Source organism: Oncorhynchus masou, chromosome 24 (genome assembly GCF_036934945.1).
Source record: "Oncorhynchus masou masou isolate Uvic2021 chromosome 24, UVic_Omas_1.1, whole genome shotgun sequence".
NCBI lineage: Eukaryota > Metazoa > Chordata > Actinopteri > Salmoniformes > Salmonidae > Oncorhynchus > Oncorhynchus masou.
In genome coordinates this window covers 101747345-101765851 of record NC_088235.1, presented here as the reverse complement: position 1 = coordinate 101765851, position 18507 = coordinate 101747345, and the positions used below count along the sequence as shown (strand labels likewise).

Genomic DNA, 18507 nt, shown 5'->3' with positions numbered 1-18507 from the left:
GAAAAAATCACTTTGAGATCAGAGTAGTTGGTGTAGATCGTTGACAAAAAATACACAATTAAATACATATTAATCCCACTTTGTAACACAATAAAATCCAAGTGGGCTGAATACTTACACTATATTATATTATATTATTCACACCCGTTCAATTTAGTGGATTCAGATTTTTCAGCTACATCCTTTGCTGACAGGTGAATAAAATCGAGCACACAGCCATGCAGTCTCCATAGACAAACATTGTCAGTACAATGGCCTTACTGAAGAGCTCAGTGACTGTCAACGTGCACTGTCATAGGATGCCACTTTTCCAACAAGTCGGTTTATCAAATTTCTGCCCTGCTAGAGCTGCCCCGGTGAACTGTAAGTGCTGTTATTGTGAAGTGGAAACATCTAGGAGCAGTAACGAAGTGGTATGCCACCCAAGCTCATAGAAAAAGACTGTTGAGTAATGAAGCCCATATCGCGTACAAATCGTCAATCCTCGGTTGCAACACTCAGGTCCGAGTTCCAAACTTCCTCTGGTAGCAACGTCAGCACAATCACTGTTTGCCAGGAGCTTCATGAAATGGGTTTCCATGGAGGAGCAGCCGCACACAAGCCTATGATCACCAAGTGCTATGCCAAGCGTCGGCTGGAGTGGTGTAACGCTCGCCACCATTGGACTCTGGAGAGGTGGAAATGCGTTCTCTGGAGTGATGAATCACGCTTCACCATCTGGCATTCCGATGGCCAAATCTGTGTTTAGCAGATGCCAGGAGAATGCTACCTGCCCCATTGCATAGTGTCAAATGTCACGTTTGGTGGAGGAGGAATATTGGTCTGGGGCTGATTTTCATGGTTCAGGCCCCTTATTTCCAGTGAAGGGAAATCTTAACGCTACAGCAAGCCCGACCTCACTAATGCTCTTGTGGCTGAATGGAAGAAAGTCCCGCAGCTATGTTCCAGCATCTAGTGGAACTCCTTCCCAGAAGAGTGGAGGCTGTTATGCAGCAGAGGGGGGACCAACTCCATATTAATACTCATGGTTTTGGAATGGGATGTTTAAGTCATGTAGTGTATAATAAGCACTGTTTATTCATTACGCAATTGTTTAGTGATGATTGTTTTACTGTGTCCCAAACATTTCCTGCCATATTGGTGCAGGCTCGAAATAGACATCTTAAATAAAGTCAGCAAAAAAAGAAACGTCCCTTTTTCAGGACCCTGTCTTTCAAAGATAATTCATAAAAATCCAAATAACTTCACAGATCTTCATTGTGAAGGGTAAACACTGTTTCCCATGCTTGTTAAATGAACCATAAACAATTACTGAACATGCACCTGTGGAACGGTCGTTAAGACACTAACAGCTTACAGACAGTAGGCAATTAAGTTATGAAAACATAGGACACTAAAGAGGCTTTTCTACTTACTCTGAAAAACACCAAAAGAAAGGTGGGGTAACATCTCAAAGCAAGAACTGGCAAATCTGGTGCAGTCCATGAGGAGGAGATGCACTGCAGTACATAATGCAGCTGGTGGCCACACCAGATACTGACTGTTACTTTTGATTTTGACCCCTTCTTTGTTTAGGGACACATTATTCCATTTCTGTTAGTCACATGTCTGTGGACTTCTTCAGTTTATGTCTCAGTTGTTGAATCTTGTTATGTTCATACAAATATTTACACATGTTAAGTTTGCTGAAAATAAACGCAGTTGACAGTGAGAGGACATTTAAGAGAAGATCAGTTCTATGATGTTAAGAATAAGCAGATTACTAGTACTTATGATTTCTCACATGGTGCTTTCCAAAACATTTTATTGACCAAAAGGGCTTAACTTCATCAATGATACATCACACAGTTTATACATTTATATAATTAATATCATAAATATATGCATGACTAACTTTTGATTTACTAACTACTAATCCATCCTCAATTCTCTACTTTTTGAACCTTGATTTGTGGGATGAGTATTGATTCCTCAGGAAATGCAGGGTTAATAGCAATCATAATGTCTGTGTACCATTTCCTTCCATCGTGATCCCAAAAGTATATACTGACAGGAAAACCAGTATGTTACAGCTCGGTGTTCCTAGCTGTAAATTCAGATTGTTCATTTCTTGTAGACCTAATTCAGCAAGTATCTCAATGTTAAACAGGAAAGTTAGAGATTCCATACAGCAGTTAGAATGTACTGTTTGTGAACTGTACTGTTTGTCCATAATGACCAAGTGATACATTGCCAGATGAGCTAAATGTTATTTATACAAACATAGACTTGGCTTTATAGTATTTTGTGAACGGACCAAATGCAGGGAACCATTTAGTTGGCAAAAAATTGTGTTCAATTTTCTTTCAAAAAACAACAAAGGCAACAGTCTGAAAGGAACTTCTGCATTGATTTATCTTGTGCTTTTTAAGGACATAGAACGATTGTCTTAGCTAGTAGATCTAACTCAAAATAATAATCGTTTTTGTCCAACAAAAAATGTTCAGTTCCGAATTGAAAAAAATATTGAGTTAGATTAAGTATAGTTAATGCAAATTAAACCAGAGCCACCTCTACGATGTGGCAAAGCCAGGCACATATAATTATGTGATTAAATGAAACAGGTAATTATTAACTCATTAAGCTGGGGCACCATGGGAAAGTTTGGTTTTATTGAGTTTCTATTTTCGAAATTAACTAAAAAAATATCAGAATATCGATTTTACAACAGTCGCTACTTAATCAATTTCCTCTACAGTCTCATTCTGAACGTTGCATAATCTGTGAATCTGCACAAACCCGAGTCCCACCCATGAGTTAATTATTTATTTACTAACAAGCTAAAATTATATTAGATACACATACACAAACCTACCGTCTAGGCTATTGATTAGAACTTAGTACGATGAACCAGTCCCTAGTGGGCCAACACAAAATGACACGTTACACAAAATGAGGATTTCGAAAGAGAGAGAAAGAGAGAGTACACGAGAGAAAAATACACTCGGGTGCATTTGTCAGCTATGATTATTTTAACCCTAACCTTGCCCCGAACTGCCGCTCTCATGGGTCAGAATATAATGATGTAATTACATGTTAAAGGTCTCCGATGGGGGTCTCTGTGTGGACAGTTTCGGCTTCTCTGATGACGCACTTCTCTGGTTACAGGATATGTAACTCTCTGGTTGTCCTCATCTTGTTAGTGTCCTTTGTCTTAGTGGTCTGTTTCCTCGCCCTTGTTCTGAAAGGGGTATTTTGAGAACAGCCAGCCCTGTAGTTCAGGGCTCACAGTGTAGGAATGAAAGCAGTGTAGACACACGATTCGATGGAGAGTGGTGACCGGATTCAATTTATACAACTATCTCAGATCCAGTTTAGACAACTAACTTCACATTTCATCTTTACAAAAACATTCTCTTTGATCTGGACATTTTCCACACAATGTACAATATGCAAACATCCAGCATATACTAGGAAAACTCTTAAAGTTACAATGTTTTCGTTATAACGTTGTCCTTTACCTTTTAATAACATAACAAAAACAACATTAATTTTCATATTCCATCTATCGTCATTACCACCATTGTGGCTGACGAAACCTATTGTCCCAACGTCCATTTATTGCATGTTAATGTTCAGAGGCCGGCTCTCCATAGTGAGGACAAAGGAAGTGTCTGCTGCCTTAGATTTACAATGGTGGTGAGGTGTCAAAAAAACAACATCTCCATACCTCTCGATCTTTTCCCCGCTGGTGGGTGTGAGATCTCTCTGTAGGACTGTGGTCCACGGGAACCTGACCCGAGGAGGCCAGTCATGACATAATACACATTAATTCATGTCAATCAATTTTATGATAAATCTTACATATTGTACCTTAACAGAACATGTTCTTCATTGTAAACACATGATGGTTAATGCACAAACACAAAGCTTCAAATGAGATCTTAAGAGAATCGGTCTAATCAATCTATTATAGCACGATCAATTTAATTTGGTTAGCTAAGATCTCATTCTAACCTTTCAGCTATTTAAAAAATAAAGAATGGTAGATAAGCTCATTTATTCCCTCTACTTCATATGTTTTTTTTAGTGTTAATCAAAAACACAGGAAGCTTTGCTATGATTCATTGCAATGAGCTGGAGCTACATTTGTTCATCATCATACTTTGTTTTAAGCATGATTAACTCTCCTTGATTTAATTGAACACATTGTCACACTAGCAATCAGACAAGCCACCATTGTTACCGTGGTGACTGATATGACTATAGCAGTAATGTTCACACCACTGCCTGGTGTATCAGGCACATCAGTTGGAGAAGGAACAGGAGCTTTGGGAACAATCTTGGTCACTTGAATAATGTTGGATGTTTCCGATTTCAGGAAAGATTTGTCTTCTGCTTTTGCTGCAAAGAACAGAGTGGTGCCATTTTTGATGATTGAGAAGAGAGTGAAAGAGAGCTTTTCTGGGGAGCCTGCCTTCTTTGGTGAGAGGTCGTATGTGACAAGATGAGCGGTACTGAAGTTGGATCTGAGTAGGTCCGAATCTTCACTAAAACGGATCTCATAGGCCGTTGCTGAAAAATAGAAATGGCAAGTAAATAAATGTAAATATACACCAAGACAGCACAGTGATTATCTGATTGTTAGCATTTTGTACCGTCATATGATATTTAACGATTGGTGAAATACTGTACATGTCAGTGTTGCAGTGTAATTTTTTTTTCATATTTTGTGAATATTAGGATGACATCTAAGCAAAAAAGTCTGGAAATATATCCACAACTTGTTGAGATGCTCATTATTTATACATTTTTGTACCTGTGCCTTGGTCCATGTCTTCCCCAGGTGCAGTCCAGGTGAGCAGCACTTTGTCCTCCTCTATCTCTGCATTCAGGTCTGTGATTTTGTTAGGGGGGAAATTTGGAGGGGGGACACCAGGTGGGAGAAGGACTGAGAAGCTCTCTCCTATGACTGTCCTGGTGAAGCTGCCCACATCAGCCTGCAGGTCATCCTCACTGACTGGGGGCTTTGGGGGGTTCATCACTACTTGTCCTGGAGGAGACAGTCATCAAACATATGAATGCATACATATTCTTACAATCCCAACTACCAAATCATACCCTTGATCATTATAAGGCTAGTTGTTGAGAATAGGTATGGGTACGGATCCATCAAATTAAATATGTTTTGGTATATACAAAATATGGTATTACAATTTGTACTTTATTTTATCTTTATTTAACTAGGCAAGTCAGTTAAGAACAAATTCTTATTTACAAAGACAGCCTAGGAACAGTGGGTTAACTGCCTTGTTCAGGAGCAGAACGACAGAGCTTTACCTTGTCAGCTCAGGGATTCAATCTAGCAACCTTTCAGTTACTGGCCCAACACTCCAACCACAAGGCGACCTGCCGCCAGTTCATGAATGAAGAACACATAGTTTCAGATGGAATGTACTGTACCATTAACCACATATCCAGGTATGTAAAGTGCTCCACTGTGTCTCCTGAGGGAGAATCTGGCCATGCCATCATTGTTATGTACTTTCACTTTCAAGCTGTATTTTCCTGTTGTTAGTTCAGTGAAGTAACTGGAATAGATGCCATCATGTCTGAAAGCATCAGCACCTGAAAAAATAGGATTTCATCTTAAAACTTAATGAAATAATTGTTTTTGTAACACCCTACTCCATTTTGGTTCTAAATCATATGTATTGTGGCTCTACATCACCTGCTCCATTATCCAGCAGTTGTAGCTGATATTGGTCCCCAGAATCAGACTTCAGTGTGGCCATCACATTTGCCAGAATCACTGGAACACCTTTCTGGTTGACCTCTGCATACACCAACATGGGTTTGCTGCCGTTGCTGGACTGTTGGCTCATGTGGGTTTTGACCATGACCGGTGGTATAGCGTCACTGACAGCATGACTTGTCACAGTCATTGACATAGATTGGGCAGTTGACTCTTTATTTAGTAGGCTGTATTTCCACTTTCCAGTCTACAATTTTAAATAATATCATCACCATTCAATCGAGTGAAATTGTAGTAATGCATTATATGGTCCACATTGAACAACTGAAATGTCTAAATTAGTAACTTGTAGTAATTGGAAAAATAATACACACAAATATAATAAATATAAATATAACTTTTGAATCTAGCTGAACACATAAAATAAACACAACCAGACAGACCTCAGCAGTTCCTTCAATATCGAGCGTTAAAGTCTTAGTAGGAGCATCATGTTTGAAATGTGATGTGTCATAGGTCCGTGTAAAGGGGCTTAAAACAAGGATGTCAGGTGGACTTCTTTCATAGATAACTAAAAAGCTTGTCTTGTTTCCAATTGTCCTGTCAATGGATACAGATCCATTAAACCAACCAATCATATTCAATCCAGTGCTCTCAAGCTGTTGGAAAAACAGACAGATTATGTTCAAATATCTGTAAACACTTATAGTATATTATGTTTCTCATAAGTCCCTGCAACTTCATCACACCTGGATTGTCTGCTTGGTCAAATTTCCATCAGATGTTGTGTGTGAAGCAAAAATATCCACAAGGTCATTGGAATCCACACCATCAGCAGCATTGTGATATTTACCACCTACAGCAGGAAGGATGATATTTCGGTAAAACATTTTAACAAGTAAGGAATTTCAGATATAATTTAGAATGAATACTTAGGAAAGCTACTGCCCTCTGAGTTACCTGATATGTCTGACAATTCTTTTACATCTATGTTTGCATTTGGCCCAAGAGTTATTGTGTGCACAGTTGCACCACTTTCATTAACAATTTTTTGACAGTTGATTCTTGATTCCCCATCAGTTAGTAATATGATTGCATCTCCTATTGCACCATCTCCATCTCCCCCAAGTACCTAATAGAAGCATCATTGAGTTATTGAAATATATTAATGTCATTTTAATTGGTTTCTTTCTAAATGTACTATATATGTGTATTCATGTGTCAAACGGTTTTGTTCAGATTGTTGCAGCACTATGTAACAGTATTATTTTAAGTGATCATTTAAAGCCATTTGCAATGTATTATATGAACGGTGCCAAATAAATATAGATTGGTATTGTATTTACCTCCAGACCTTTCTTAACACCTGCACAAATGTCTGTGCCTCCACCAGCTGATAGTGGCAGACTGCCTACAAGCTTAACTCTCGACGCTTCACCATCAATTAAAGTCAATGGTTCGCGAATTGTAGCCGTAGCTGTAAATTGTACAATGCCAATATAAGCTTGGTCTTCAACAATCTTCTGTATGAAGAGTGTTGCTGCTTGTCTCAGGTTCAACATTCTAGAACCCTTTATAGGAAAAATATATTAGCACCCATCAGTACAGTTAGACAAAACACACACACACGTGCCCGGGCACAAACACCAATAATACCAGGAATTTGTGTTACCGTTGTCAGATCTTGAATTGTTTTTATAAAATATGGTTTGATTTGAAAAATCAGTCCATGAAAACTTACTGCAGCCATGCTTCCTGAAACATCAAGGACAAGACAGACAACCCTTTGCCGGCACTGCACCACAGTGAATGTGGGTAGTATACTTGGTGGTGTTGGCACAACTGCCACACCGGCATCTACAGAAAGTGAAGTGATAACTTCCTCTACACCTCTGTTACCACACAGTCTGTTCTGGATGTTTGGAGCCTCAGTGTTGTGAGTTTCTTTTGTACAGAACTCTTTTACCTGTGCACACAACACAAACATTTCTGTCATTAGTTTAAACATATCTTCATTACAGTTAAAAATGGTACGTTGAGCATTACAACTACATAACACATTGGGTAGATATCAAGGTAGTTGAAAGACTGTGTAGACTTGTACTCACAGCACTAAGGCCTTGATTGTACATGATAGATGCAGAGGTTGTCTGTTGCTTGTCAGGATAGAATACACAGTCTTCGGTGTATAACCCAGTAACAGGGTCAGTGGTGCAGTCCCTTTGGTCATGTTTGTGGATGTACTTTCCTGTAATGTTTATGGTACATCTGAAACATGTGAAATGAACATTAACAATAAATTGATTGTACAGTTAGGGTTGACTCCAAGTCTCAATAATTTAAGAAAAATAACTATTTATTTGTTGGTAGATGCATGTCATAGTGGAATCTGAATTAAATGTTCATAAATAGACAATGGGCTATAAAAATAAAGACAGTGACTAATCAATGTGCCTTCAGCAAGTACTCATTCCCCTTGATTTATTGCACATTTTGTTGTGTTACAGCCTGAATTCAACATGGATTACGTTGATTTGATGAAGTGAACACGTTTTTAGAAATGTTTGCACATTTATTGAAAATGACATGCAGAAATATCTAATTTACATAAGTATTCACACCCCTGAGCCAATACATGTTAGAATCACCTTTGACAGGGATTATAGATGTGAGCCTCAAAGAGCTTTGCACACCTGGATTGTACAATATTTGCACATTATTATTTTTTTAATTCTTCAAGCTCTTTGTCAAATTGCTTGTTGATCATTGCTCGACAGTCATTTTCATGTCTTGCCATAGAATTTCAAACCTATTTAAGTCAAAACTGTAACTTGGGCACTCAGGAACATTCAATGTTGTCTTGGTGAGCAACTCCAGTGTATATTTGACCTTTTGTTTTAGGTTATTATCCTGCTGAAAGGTGAATTTATCTCCCAGTGTCTGTTGGAAAGCCGACTGAAGCAGGATTTCTACTAGGATTTTGCCTGTGCTTAGCTCTATTCCGTTTCATTGTATCCTAAAAAAAAAACTCAATTGCCGATGACAAGCAAACCCATAGCATGATGCAGCCACCACCATGCTTGAAAATATGAATAGTGGTACTCTGTGATTTGTTGTGTATGATTTGCCCTAATCATAACACTTTGTATTCAGGACATAAAGTTAATTTCTTTACCACATTTTTTTATTTACTGGGTAAAACACCAACGTTTCGGCATCACTGTACCTTCTTCAGGCCAACAGTTTACTTGCTGTTAGATCAGCACATCTACTAACTTGTTTTGGTGTGTGCCAGCTCATTCTTTTCACTGGACATAACAGACAATGAAAATGGGCAGGTACAGTTTAACTGGGACCTTTGCCATGTTCCGCAAAAAATACGGAATCTTTTGAAAATGTGTTTGATTTAAATGTTTTTTTCAAAGGCAACTTTTTAAACTCCTTGTTTTAGGGACAAATTATGACACTTAAAGGTGAATTCCACCCCTTTTCAACCCATATTCATTATCTTCAGCACCATACACGTTTCTACATATAAATACAATATGAATATGGAATTGTATAAATCAGAGCAGAGTAGCTAACAGATCACTACACCTGTACATAGCCCATCTATAAATAGCCCAAACAATTACCTCATCCCCTACTGAATTTATTTATTTTGCTCCCTTGCACCCCAGTATTTCTACTTTGCACATTCACCTACTGCAAATCTACAATTCCAGTGTTTTTACTTGCTATATTGTATTTACTTCGCCACCATGGCCTTTTTATTGCCTTTACCTCCCTTATCTCACCTCATTTCCTCACATTGTATATAGACTTTTTTATGTACTGTATTATTGACTGTGTTTGTTTTACTCCATGTAAAAAATATTTAAAAAACTTGAAATTTCCATTCCTAACTATAACATTTTCCGCCAAGACAGAACTGACAAAGGGGGCGGTGTTGCAATCTACTGCAGAGATTGCCTGCAGAGTTCTGTATTACTATCTAAGTCTGTACCCAAACAATTTGAGCTTCTACTTCTAAAAATTCACCTTTCCAGAAACAAGTCTCTCACTGTTGCCGCTTGCTATAGACCTCCCTCTGCCCCAGCTGTGCCCTCGATACCATATGTGAATTGATATGCCCCCATCTATCTTCTGAGCTCGTGCTACTAGGTGACCTAAACTGGGACATGCTTAACACCCCAGCCATCCTACAAACTAAGCTTGATGCCCTCAATCTCACGCAAATGATCAATGAACCTACCTGGTTCAACCTCAAATCAGTAAACACGGGCACCCTCATAGATGTCATCCTAACTAACTCGCCCTCTAAATACACCTCTGCTGTTTTCAATCAAGGTCTCAGCAATCACTGCCTCATTGCCTGCATCTGTAATGGGTCTGTGACCAAACGACCACCCCTCATCACTGTCAAACACTCCCTAAAACACTTCTGCGAGCAGGCCTTTCTAATCGACCTGGCCGGGGTATCCTGGAATGACATTGACCTCATCCCGTCAGTAGATGATGCCTGGCTATTCTTTAAAAGTGCCTTCCTCACCATCTTAAATAAGCATGCCCCTCTCAAAAAATGTAGAACTAGGAATAGATATAGTCCTTGGTTCACTCCAGACCTGTCTGCCCTTGACTAGCACAAAAACATCCTGTGGCGTTCTGCATTAGCATCGAATAGCCCCCGTGATATGCAACTTTTCAGGGAAGTTAGGAACAAATATACACAGGCAGTTAGAAAAGCTAAGGCAAGCTTTTTCAAACAGAAAAAGCTGGCCATGCTTTCCACTTGGCTACCCCTACCCCGGTCAACTGCCCAGCACCCTCCACAGCAACCTGCCAAAGCCCCCACCATTTCTCCTTTACCCAAATCCAGATAGCTGATGTTCTGAAAGAGCTGCAAAATCTGGACCCCTACAAATCAGCCGGGCCAGACAATCTGGACCCTCTCTTTCTAAAAATATCTGAAGCAATTGTTGCAAACCCTATTAGTAGCCTGTTCAACTTCTCTTTCATATCGTCTGAGATTCCCAAAGATTGGAAAGCTGCCACCGTCATCCCCCTCTTCAAAGGGGGTGACACTCTAGCCCCAAACTGCTACAGACCAATATCTATCCTACCCTGTCTTTCTAAGGTCTTCGAAAGCCAAGTTAACAAACAGATTACTGACCATTTCGAATCCCACCATACCTTCTCCGCTATGCAATCTGGTTTCAGAGCTGGTCATGGGTGCACCTCAGCCACGCTCAAGGTTCTAAACGACATCATAACCTCCACCGATAAGAGACATTACTGTGCAGCCGTATTCATCGACCTGGCCAAGGCTTTCGACTCTGTCAATCGCAACATTCTTATTAACAGACTCGACAGCCTTGGTTTCTCAAATGATTGCCTCGCCTGGTTTACCAACTACTTCTCTGATAGAGTTCAGTGTGTCAAATCGGATGGACTGTTGTCCGGTCCTGTGACAGTCTCTATGGCTGTGCCACAGGGTTCAATTCTCGGGCCGACTCTCTTTTCTGTATACATCAATGACGTTGCCCTTGCTGCTGGTAATTCTCTGATCCACCTCTACGCAGATGACACCATTCTGTATACTTCTGGCCCATCCTTGGACACTGTTAACTAAACTCCAGACGAGCTTCAATGCCATACAACTCTCCTTCCATGGCCTCCAACTGCTCTTAAACGCAAATAAAACTAAATGCATGCTATTCAATCGATCACTGCCCGCACCTGCCCGCCCGTCCAGCATCACTACTCTGGACGGCTCTGATTAAGAATACGTGGACAACTACAAATACCTGGGTGTCTGGTTAGACTGTAAACTCTCCTTCCAGACTCACATTAAGCATCTCCAATCCAAAATTAAATCTAGAATCGGCTTCCTATATCGCAACAAAGCACCCTTCACTCATGCTGCCAAACATACCCTCGTAAAACTGACCATCCTACCGATTCTCGACTTCGGTGATGTCATCTATAAAATAGCCTCCAACACTGTACTCAACAAACTGGATGCAGTCTATCACAGTGCCATCCGTTTTGTCACCAAAGCCCCATACACTACCCACCAGTGCGACCTGTACGCTCTCGTTGATTGACCCTCGCTTCATACTCGTCGCCAAATTCACTGGCTACAGGTTATTTCCAAGTCTCTGCTAGGTAAAGCCCCACCTTATCTCAGCTCCCTGGTCACCATAGCAGCACCCACTCGTAGCACGTGCTCCAGCAGATATATCTCACTGGTCACCATAGCAGCACCCACTCGTAGCACGTGCTCCAGCAGATATATCTCACTGGTCACCATAGCAGCACCCACTCGTAGCACGCGCTCCAGCAGATATATCTCACTGGTCACCATAGCAGCACCCACTCGTAGCACGTGCTCCAGCAGATATATCTCACTGGTCACCATAGCAGCACCCACTCGTAGCACGCGCTCCAGCAGATATATCTCACTGGTCACCATAGCAGCACCCACTCGTAGCTTTATTTTGCTCCTTTGCACCCCAGTTTCTCTACCTGCACATTCATCTTCTGCCGATCTACCATTCCAGTGTTTAATTGCTATATTGTAAATAATTTGCCACCATGCCTATTTATTTCCTTAACTTACCTCATTTGCTCTCACTGTATATAGACCTTTTCTTTTCTTTTGTTCTACTGTATTATTGACTGTATGTTTTGTTTATTCCATGTGTAACTCTGTGTTGTTGTATGTGTCGAATTGCTTTGCTTTATCTTGGCCAGGTCGCAGTTGCAAATGAGAACTTGTTCTCAACTAGCCTACCTGGTTAAACAAAGGTAAAATAAAATAAATGTACAAATTATAAAGATTACCTTGTTGCCTCGATTATGGAACCTGACAGGTAGAATGGTTTTTCTTCATTATATTCATCAAAAACTCCCCATCTTAGATGTGCCCATTCATGGACAAAAACCTTACCTGGAAGTGAGTTTTAGAAGGAAAATTCAACAAATAGGATTTCTGTATTGGGTCTTCCACAGTAACAGGAGATAGAGTTTATGGCAGGTGACTCTAACCTCTGGGTCCATAGTATTTAGAGACATCATCATTCAGCATGAAGTCAGGAGTCAGATGAATGTACCGGCCCTCAGATCCACATTCACCATACTGCAGAGTGTAAGGCTGATCTCCATGTAATTTATTTGGCTCATCAATTATTATATTGGCCTATAACAGAGACAATGCAAAGTAGTAACAAAATAACTAGATTTACCAAAATACTTCAAAGTGTTTGTAATTACTAGGAAAAAGCTTATACTTTAGAATTATGCAAAGATGATACCATGCCTATTTACATTCTGACTACCCGGTCTTATGAGTTATATATTGATGTCCAATTTTGTCACATTTTCCCCTTAACTATAACAGTTTAATGTATATCTTCCTTGTTGTATTTTAACAATTACAGTTAAGGTTACTACTATAGTTGCCTGGACATAGCCTTTAGCCGTGGTAAATTGGCCATATACCACAAACCCCCGAAGTGCCTTATTGCTATTATATACTAGTTACAAACGTAATTAGAGCAGTAAAAATACATGTTTTGTCATACCCATGGTATAGGGTCTAATATACCACAGCTGTCAGCCAATCAGCATTCAGGGCTCGAACCACCCAGATTATAACTGGAAATCTACACTACATGGTCAAAAGTATGTGGACGAACCGACTTATTGAAAAGATGGCATCCTATGACGGTGCCACACTGAAAGTCACTGAGATCTTTGGTAGGGCCATTTTACTGCCAATGTTTGTCTATGGAGATTGCATTTCTGTGTGCTCGATTTTATAGACCTGTCAGCAACGGGTGTGGCTGAAAGACCTAAATCCACTAATTTGAAGGGGTGTCCACATACTTTTGTAGTGCGTGGTGTGTCTTCCTATGAATTAATGATTTAAATAATTGTAATGATGAGGAATCAAAAGCTATTAGAATGTCAGTCAGGATTGTTTTCTGTCATTGGTGGTAATGATGACTTCAACATCATTGGCATGTTTTAGATTCTCTCAGTACCTTATCGTAGACCTCCGTCTTTGCTTTGGAGTAATTTCCTTTATTCCAATTAGGTGGCACTAATATTGCGACTTCCTTGAAATATAAATGTTTCTTTGTTGCATTGAGTAGATGTCTGGAGGCTTCTTTAAACATTTCCTGAAGTAACAAATTAAATCATATTAAACAAAAGCTGTGGTGTCTAATTTAATGTTTTGGTTTACTGTCATTATTAGTAAAACAATCACATCATGCCTGTCCTATGGTTAGATACAGCATTTGAATTTCAACATCAAAAACAGCAATATCCTACATTCAACATTACATTCAATAACATTCACAATATCCTAAAATATATATTACCTGTTGAGTGGGGAAAGAATGCTTTTGTCATTAATTTATTACCTTGATTTGTGTGATGAGCACTGGGTCCTCAGGCACCTCAGGATTAATAGCAATCATAATGTCAGTGTATCCATTTCCAGTCAGCTTGATCCCAAATGTAGATCCTGACAGGTAAACCAGCAGCAACACAGCTGCTGCTTTAGAGGCCATGGTGGTGGACTCAGTGATGTGTGGGAAGGATCTGTGATCTTTCAGTTATATTAGCAGATAGTAGAGGGTGGAAATAAACAGAGAATTGCCCCATTATGTAAATCAGATGTCATTGAGTCAGATGACAGTATCACACCCAGTGTTTTCGAGAAGCCACAAGTGCTGATTCACCTAGAACTGTATTTCAGGGAAGGGTGGTAGTGTTAGGGAAGAAAAAATAATTATATATGTATATACTGCTCAAAAAAATAAAGGGAACACTTAAACAACACAATGTAACTCCAAGTCAATCACACTTCTGTGAAATCAATCTGTCCACTTAGGAAGCAACACTGACTGACAATACATTTCACATGCTGTTGTGCAAATGGAATAGACAACAGGTGGAAATTATAGGCAATTAGCAAGACACCCCCAATAAAGGAGTGGTTCTGCAGGTGGTAACCACAGACCACTTCTCAGTTCCTATGCTTCCTGGCTGATGTTTTGGTCACTTTTGAATGCTGGCGGTGCTTTCACTCTAGTAGTAGCATGAGACAAAGTCTACAACCCACACAAGTGGCTCAGGTAGTGCAGCTCATCCAGGATGACACATCAATGCGAGCTGTGGCAAGAAGGTTTGCTGTGTCTGTCAGCGTAGTGTCGAGCATGGAGGCGCTACCAGGAGACAGGCCAGTACATCAGGAGACGTGGAGTAGGCCGTAGGAGGGCAACAACCCAGCAGCAGGACCGTTACCTCCGCCTTGGTGCAAGGAGGAGCAGGAGGAGCACTGCCAGAGCCCTGCAAAATGACCTCCAGCAGGCCACAAATGTGCATGTCTGCTCAAACAGTCAGAAACAGACTCCATGGTGGTATGAGGGCCCAACGTCCACAGGTGGGGGTTGTGCTTACAGCCCAACACCGTGCAGGACGTTTGGCATTTGCCAGAGAACACCAAGATTGGCAAATTCGCAACTGGCACCCTGTGCTCTTCACAGATGAAAGCAGGTTCACACTGAGCACGTGACAGACGTGACAGAGTCTGGAGACGCCGTGGAGAACGTTCTGCTGCCTGCAACATCCTCCAGCATGACCGGTTTGGCAGTGGGTCAGTCATGGTGTGGGGTGGCATTTCTTTGGGGGGCCGCACAGCCCTCCATGTGCTCGCCAGAGGTAGCCTGACTGCCATTAGGTACCGAGATGAGATCCTCAGACTCCTTGTGAGACCATATGCTGGTGTGGTTGGCCCTGGGTTCCTCCTAATGCAAGACAATGCTAGACCTCATGTGGCTGGAGTGTGTCAGCAGTTCCTGCAAGAGGAAGGCATTGATGTTATGGACTGGCCCGCCCGTTCCCCAGACCTGAATCCAATTGAGCACATCTGGGACATCATGTCTCGCTCCATCCACCAACACCATGTTGCATCACAGACTGTCCAGGAATTGGCGGATGCTTTAGTCCAGGTCTGGGAGGAGATCCCTCAGGAGACCGTCCGCCACCTCATCAGGAGCATGCCCAGGCGTTGTAGGGAGGTCATACAGGCACGTGGAGGCCACACACACTACTGAGCCTCATTTTAACTTGTTTTAAGGACATTACACCAAAGTTGGATCAGCCTGTAGTCTGATTTTCCACTTTAATTTTGAGTGTGACTCCAAATCCAGACCTCCATGGGTTGATAAATTTGATTTCCATTGATAATTTTTGTCTGATTTTCTTGTCAGCACATTCAACTGTGTAAAGAAAAAAATATTAATAAGAATATTTCATTCATTCAGATCTAGGATGTGTTATTTTTGTCTTCCCTTTATTTTTTTTGAGCAGTGTATATACATACAGTGCCTTGCGAAAGTATTCGGCCCCCTTGAACTTTGCGACCTTTTGCCACATTTCATGCTTCAAACATAAAGATATAAAACTGTATTTTTTTGTGAAGAATCAACAACAAGTGGGACAGAATCATGAAGTGGAACGACATTTATTGGATATTTCAAACTTTTTTAACAAATCAAAAACTGAAAAATTGGGCGTGCAAAATTATTCAGCCCCCTTAAGTTAATACTTTGTAGCGCCACCTTTTGCTGCGATTACAGCTGTAAGTCGCTTGGGGTATGTCTCTATCAGTTTTGCACATCGAGAGACTGACATTTTTCACCATCACTCCTGTATTCAATGGCACGTTGTGTTAGCTAAACTAAGTTTAGCATCTTAAAAGGCTAATTGATCATTAGAAAACTCTTTTGCAATTATGTTAGCACAGCTGACAACTGTTGTTCTGTTTAAAGAAGCAATAAAACTGGCCTTCTTTAGACGAGTTGAGTATCTGCAGCATCAGCCTTTGTGGGTTCGATTACAGGCTTAAAATGGCCAGAAACAAAGAATTTTCTTCTGAAACTCGTCAGTCTATTTTTGTTCTGAGAAATGAAGGCTATTTCATGCGAGAAATTGCCAATAAACTGAAGATCTCGTACAAAACTGTGTACTACTCCCTTCACAGAACATCGCAAACTGGCTCTAAGCAGAATAGAAAGAGGAGTGGGAGGCCCCGGTGCACAACTGAGCAAGAGGACAAGTACATTAGAGTGTCTAGTTTGAGAAACAGATGCCTCACAAGTCCTCAACTGGCAGCTTCCTTAAATAGTACCCGCAAAACACCAGCCTCAACATCAACAGTGAAGAGGCAACTCCGGGATCCTGGCCTTCTAGGCCGAGTTGCAAAGAAAAAGCCATATCCTAGACTGGCCAATAAAAATAAAAGATTAAGATGGGCAAAATAACACAGACACTGGACAGAGGAAGATTGGAAAAATGTGTCATGGACAGAAGAATTTAAGTTTTAGGTGTTCGGATCACAAAGAAGAACATTCGTGAGACGCAGAAAAAATGAAAAGATGCTGGAGGAGTGCTTGACGCCATCTGTCAAGCATGGTGGAGGCAATGGGATTGTCTGGGGGTGCTTTGGTGGTGGTAAAGTGGAAGATTTGTAAAGGGTAAAATAGATATTGAAGAAGGAAGGCTAATCACTCAATTTTGCAACCCCACCCTGTACCCTGTGGACGGCGCACACCTGGCACTCATCATTACGCACACCTGGTAATCATTATGATTCACACCTGAACTCCGTTACCTTCATGATTTCCTTCCCTTTATATGTCTCTCTCCCATCTTCTCTCACCAGTTGGTACTGTTCTTATGTATCAGCCTGTTAGTATCGTGTTTAGTTTTCTTGTTTTATTAAAACGTTTCACCTGCACCTGCTTCCGACTCACCGCCCCATCATTACAGAATCCAAGTTTCTTTATAGTCATAGAATATACTATATTTGTCTGGGAAACCTGAGACAGTCATAGTGATAGTGACAGTAGTCCATATAAAACCATGATTCTTGTAAGTCACAAAGAAGTATGAAATTGCATTCGGTTATGCATTCACAACACTGCTCTTTATTGGTATCTGACCTCTGTTTATAATCATAGAATCATGATGGGACAATGAAAATGTGTCTCTCTCTGAGCACAGAAGTAGGGATGCTGCATATCACATCAAGTTGATGAGGCAGTTTTAAAGGGAACATCTGGGATTCGAAAAACAACAAGCGGTCAACCAGCTGCTTGTTTTGGTAAACAGCTGAGCGATGGGACTAGAGAAATTTGATCAAAGTTCTGAATAACCATGTTTTGAAGCTCAAGTGTTTTACATTTTTAACAAACAATGAAGTTGAACTAAGCTCATAACTGATACGTTATATTATTCAAGAATTAAAGGATATAGGTCATTAATTGAAAACTAAAAAAAATGTATGTATGCAATCTTGGGCTGCCCCTTTAAGACCTGCTGTTTTCTATGTAATGGTACCCACAACTTTCAGCTCTACCAGGAAGTTCACTAGTCAAACATTGTTACGTTGTTCCATGTTATATTGTTCCAGTAAATGTACTTATCTTTTATTATTCTGACATGGTCCATCAGCAAGGAATTCCCCTTCCACCTTAATGATCATTATGTCATTCTAGATGAGACTGAGATTGTTGCTGATGACTGGGATGAATGCAAGATCAGATTTTCAGGAAAAGAACAAGACACCCTCTGTTTGACTGATAACTGCCATGTACGTCATAGGCCTATTTGGCCCATGATTATGATGGTCATAATGCTCATTTACAGTGTCATTTACAGTGTCATAAGGGTGTGTTCGTAAATTAAATCTGGAG

At 40.5% G+C, this 18507-nt stretch overlaps 1 protein-coding gene across 1 annotated transcript; it reads right to left on the bottom strand.

The window, feature by feature from the left end:
- Positions 1-2629: 2629 nt before the first annotated feature.
- Positions 2630-14354, bottom strand: LOC135513155 (calcium-activated chloride channel regulator 1-like). Its single transcript, XM_064935914.1, has 14 exons — positions 14167-14354; positions 13783-13920; positions 12785-12935; positions 12581-12686; positions 7843-8002; positions 7476-7700; positions 7081-7305; positions 6695-6866; positions 6484-6590; positions 6178-6393; positions 5711-5981; positions 5443-5607; positions 4799-5032; positions 2630-4554 (listed from the first exon to the last, which is right to left on the bottom strand). Exons 1-14 carry the CDS (start codon positions 14314-14316, stop codon positions 4151-4153), a joined length of 2724 nt encoding a protein of 907 aa, XP_064791986.1. The 5' UTR covers positions 14317-14354; the 3' UTR covers positions 2630-4150.
- Between the last annotated feature and the right edge of the window lie 4153 nt (positions 14355-18507).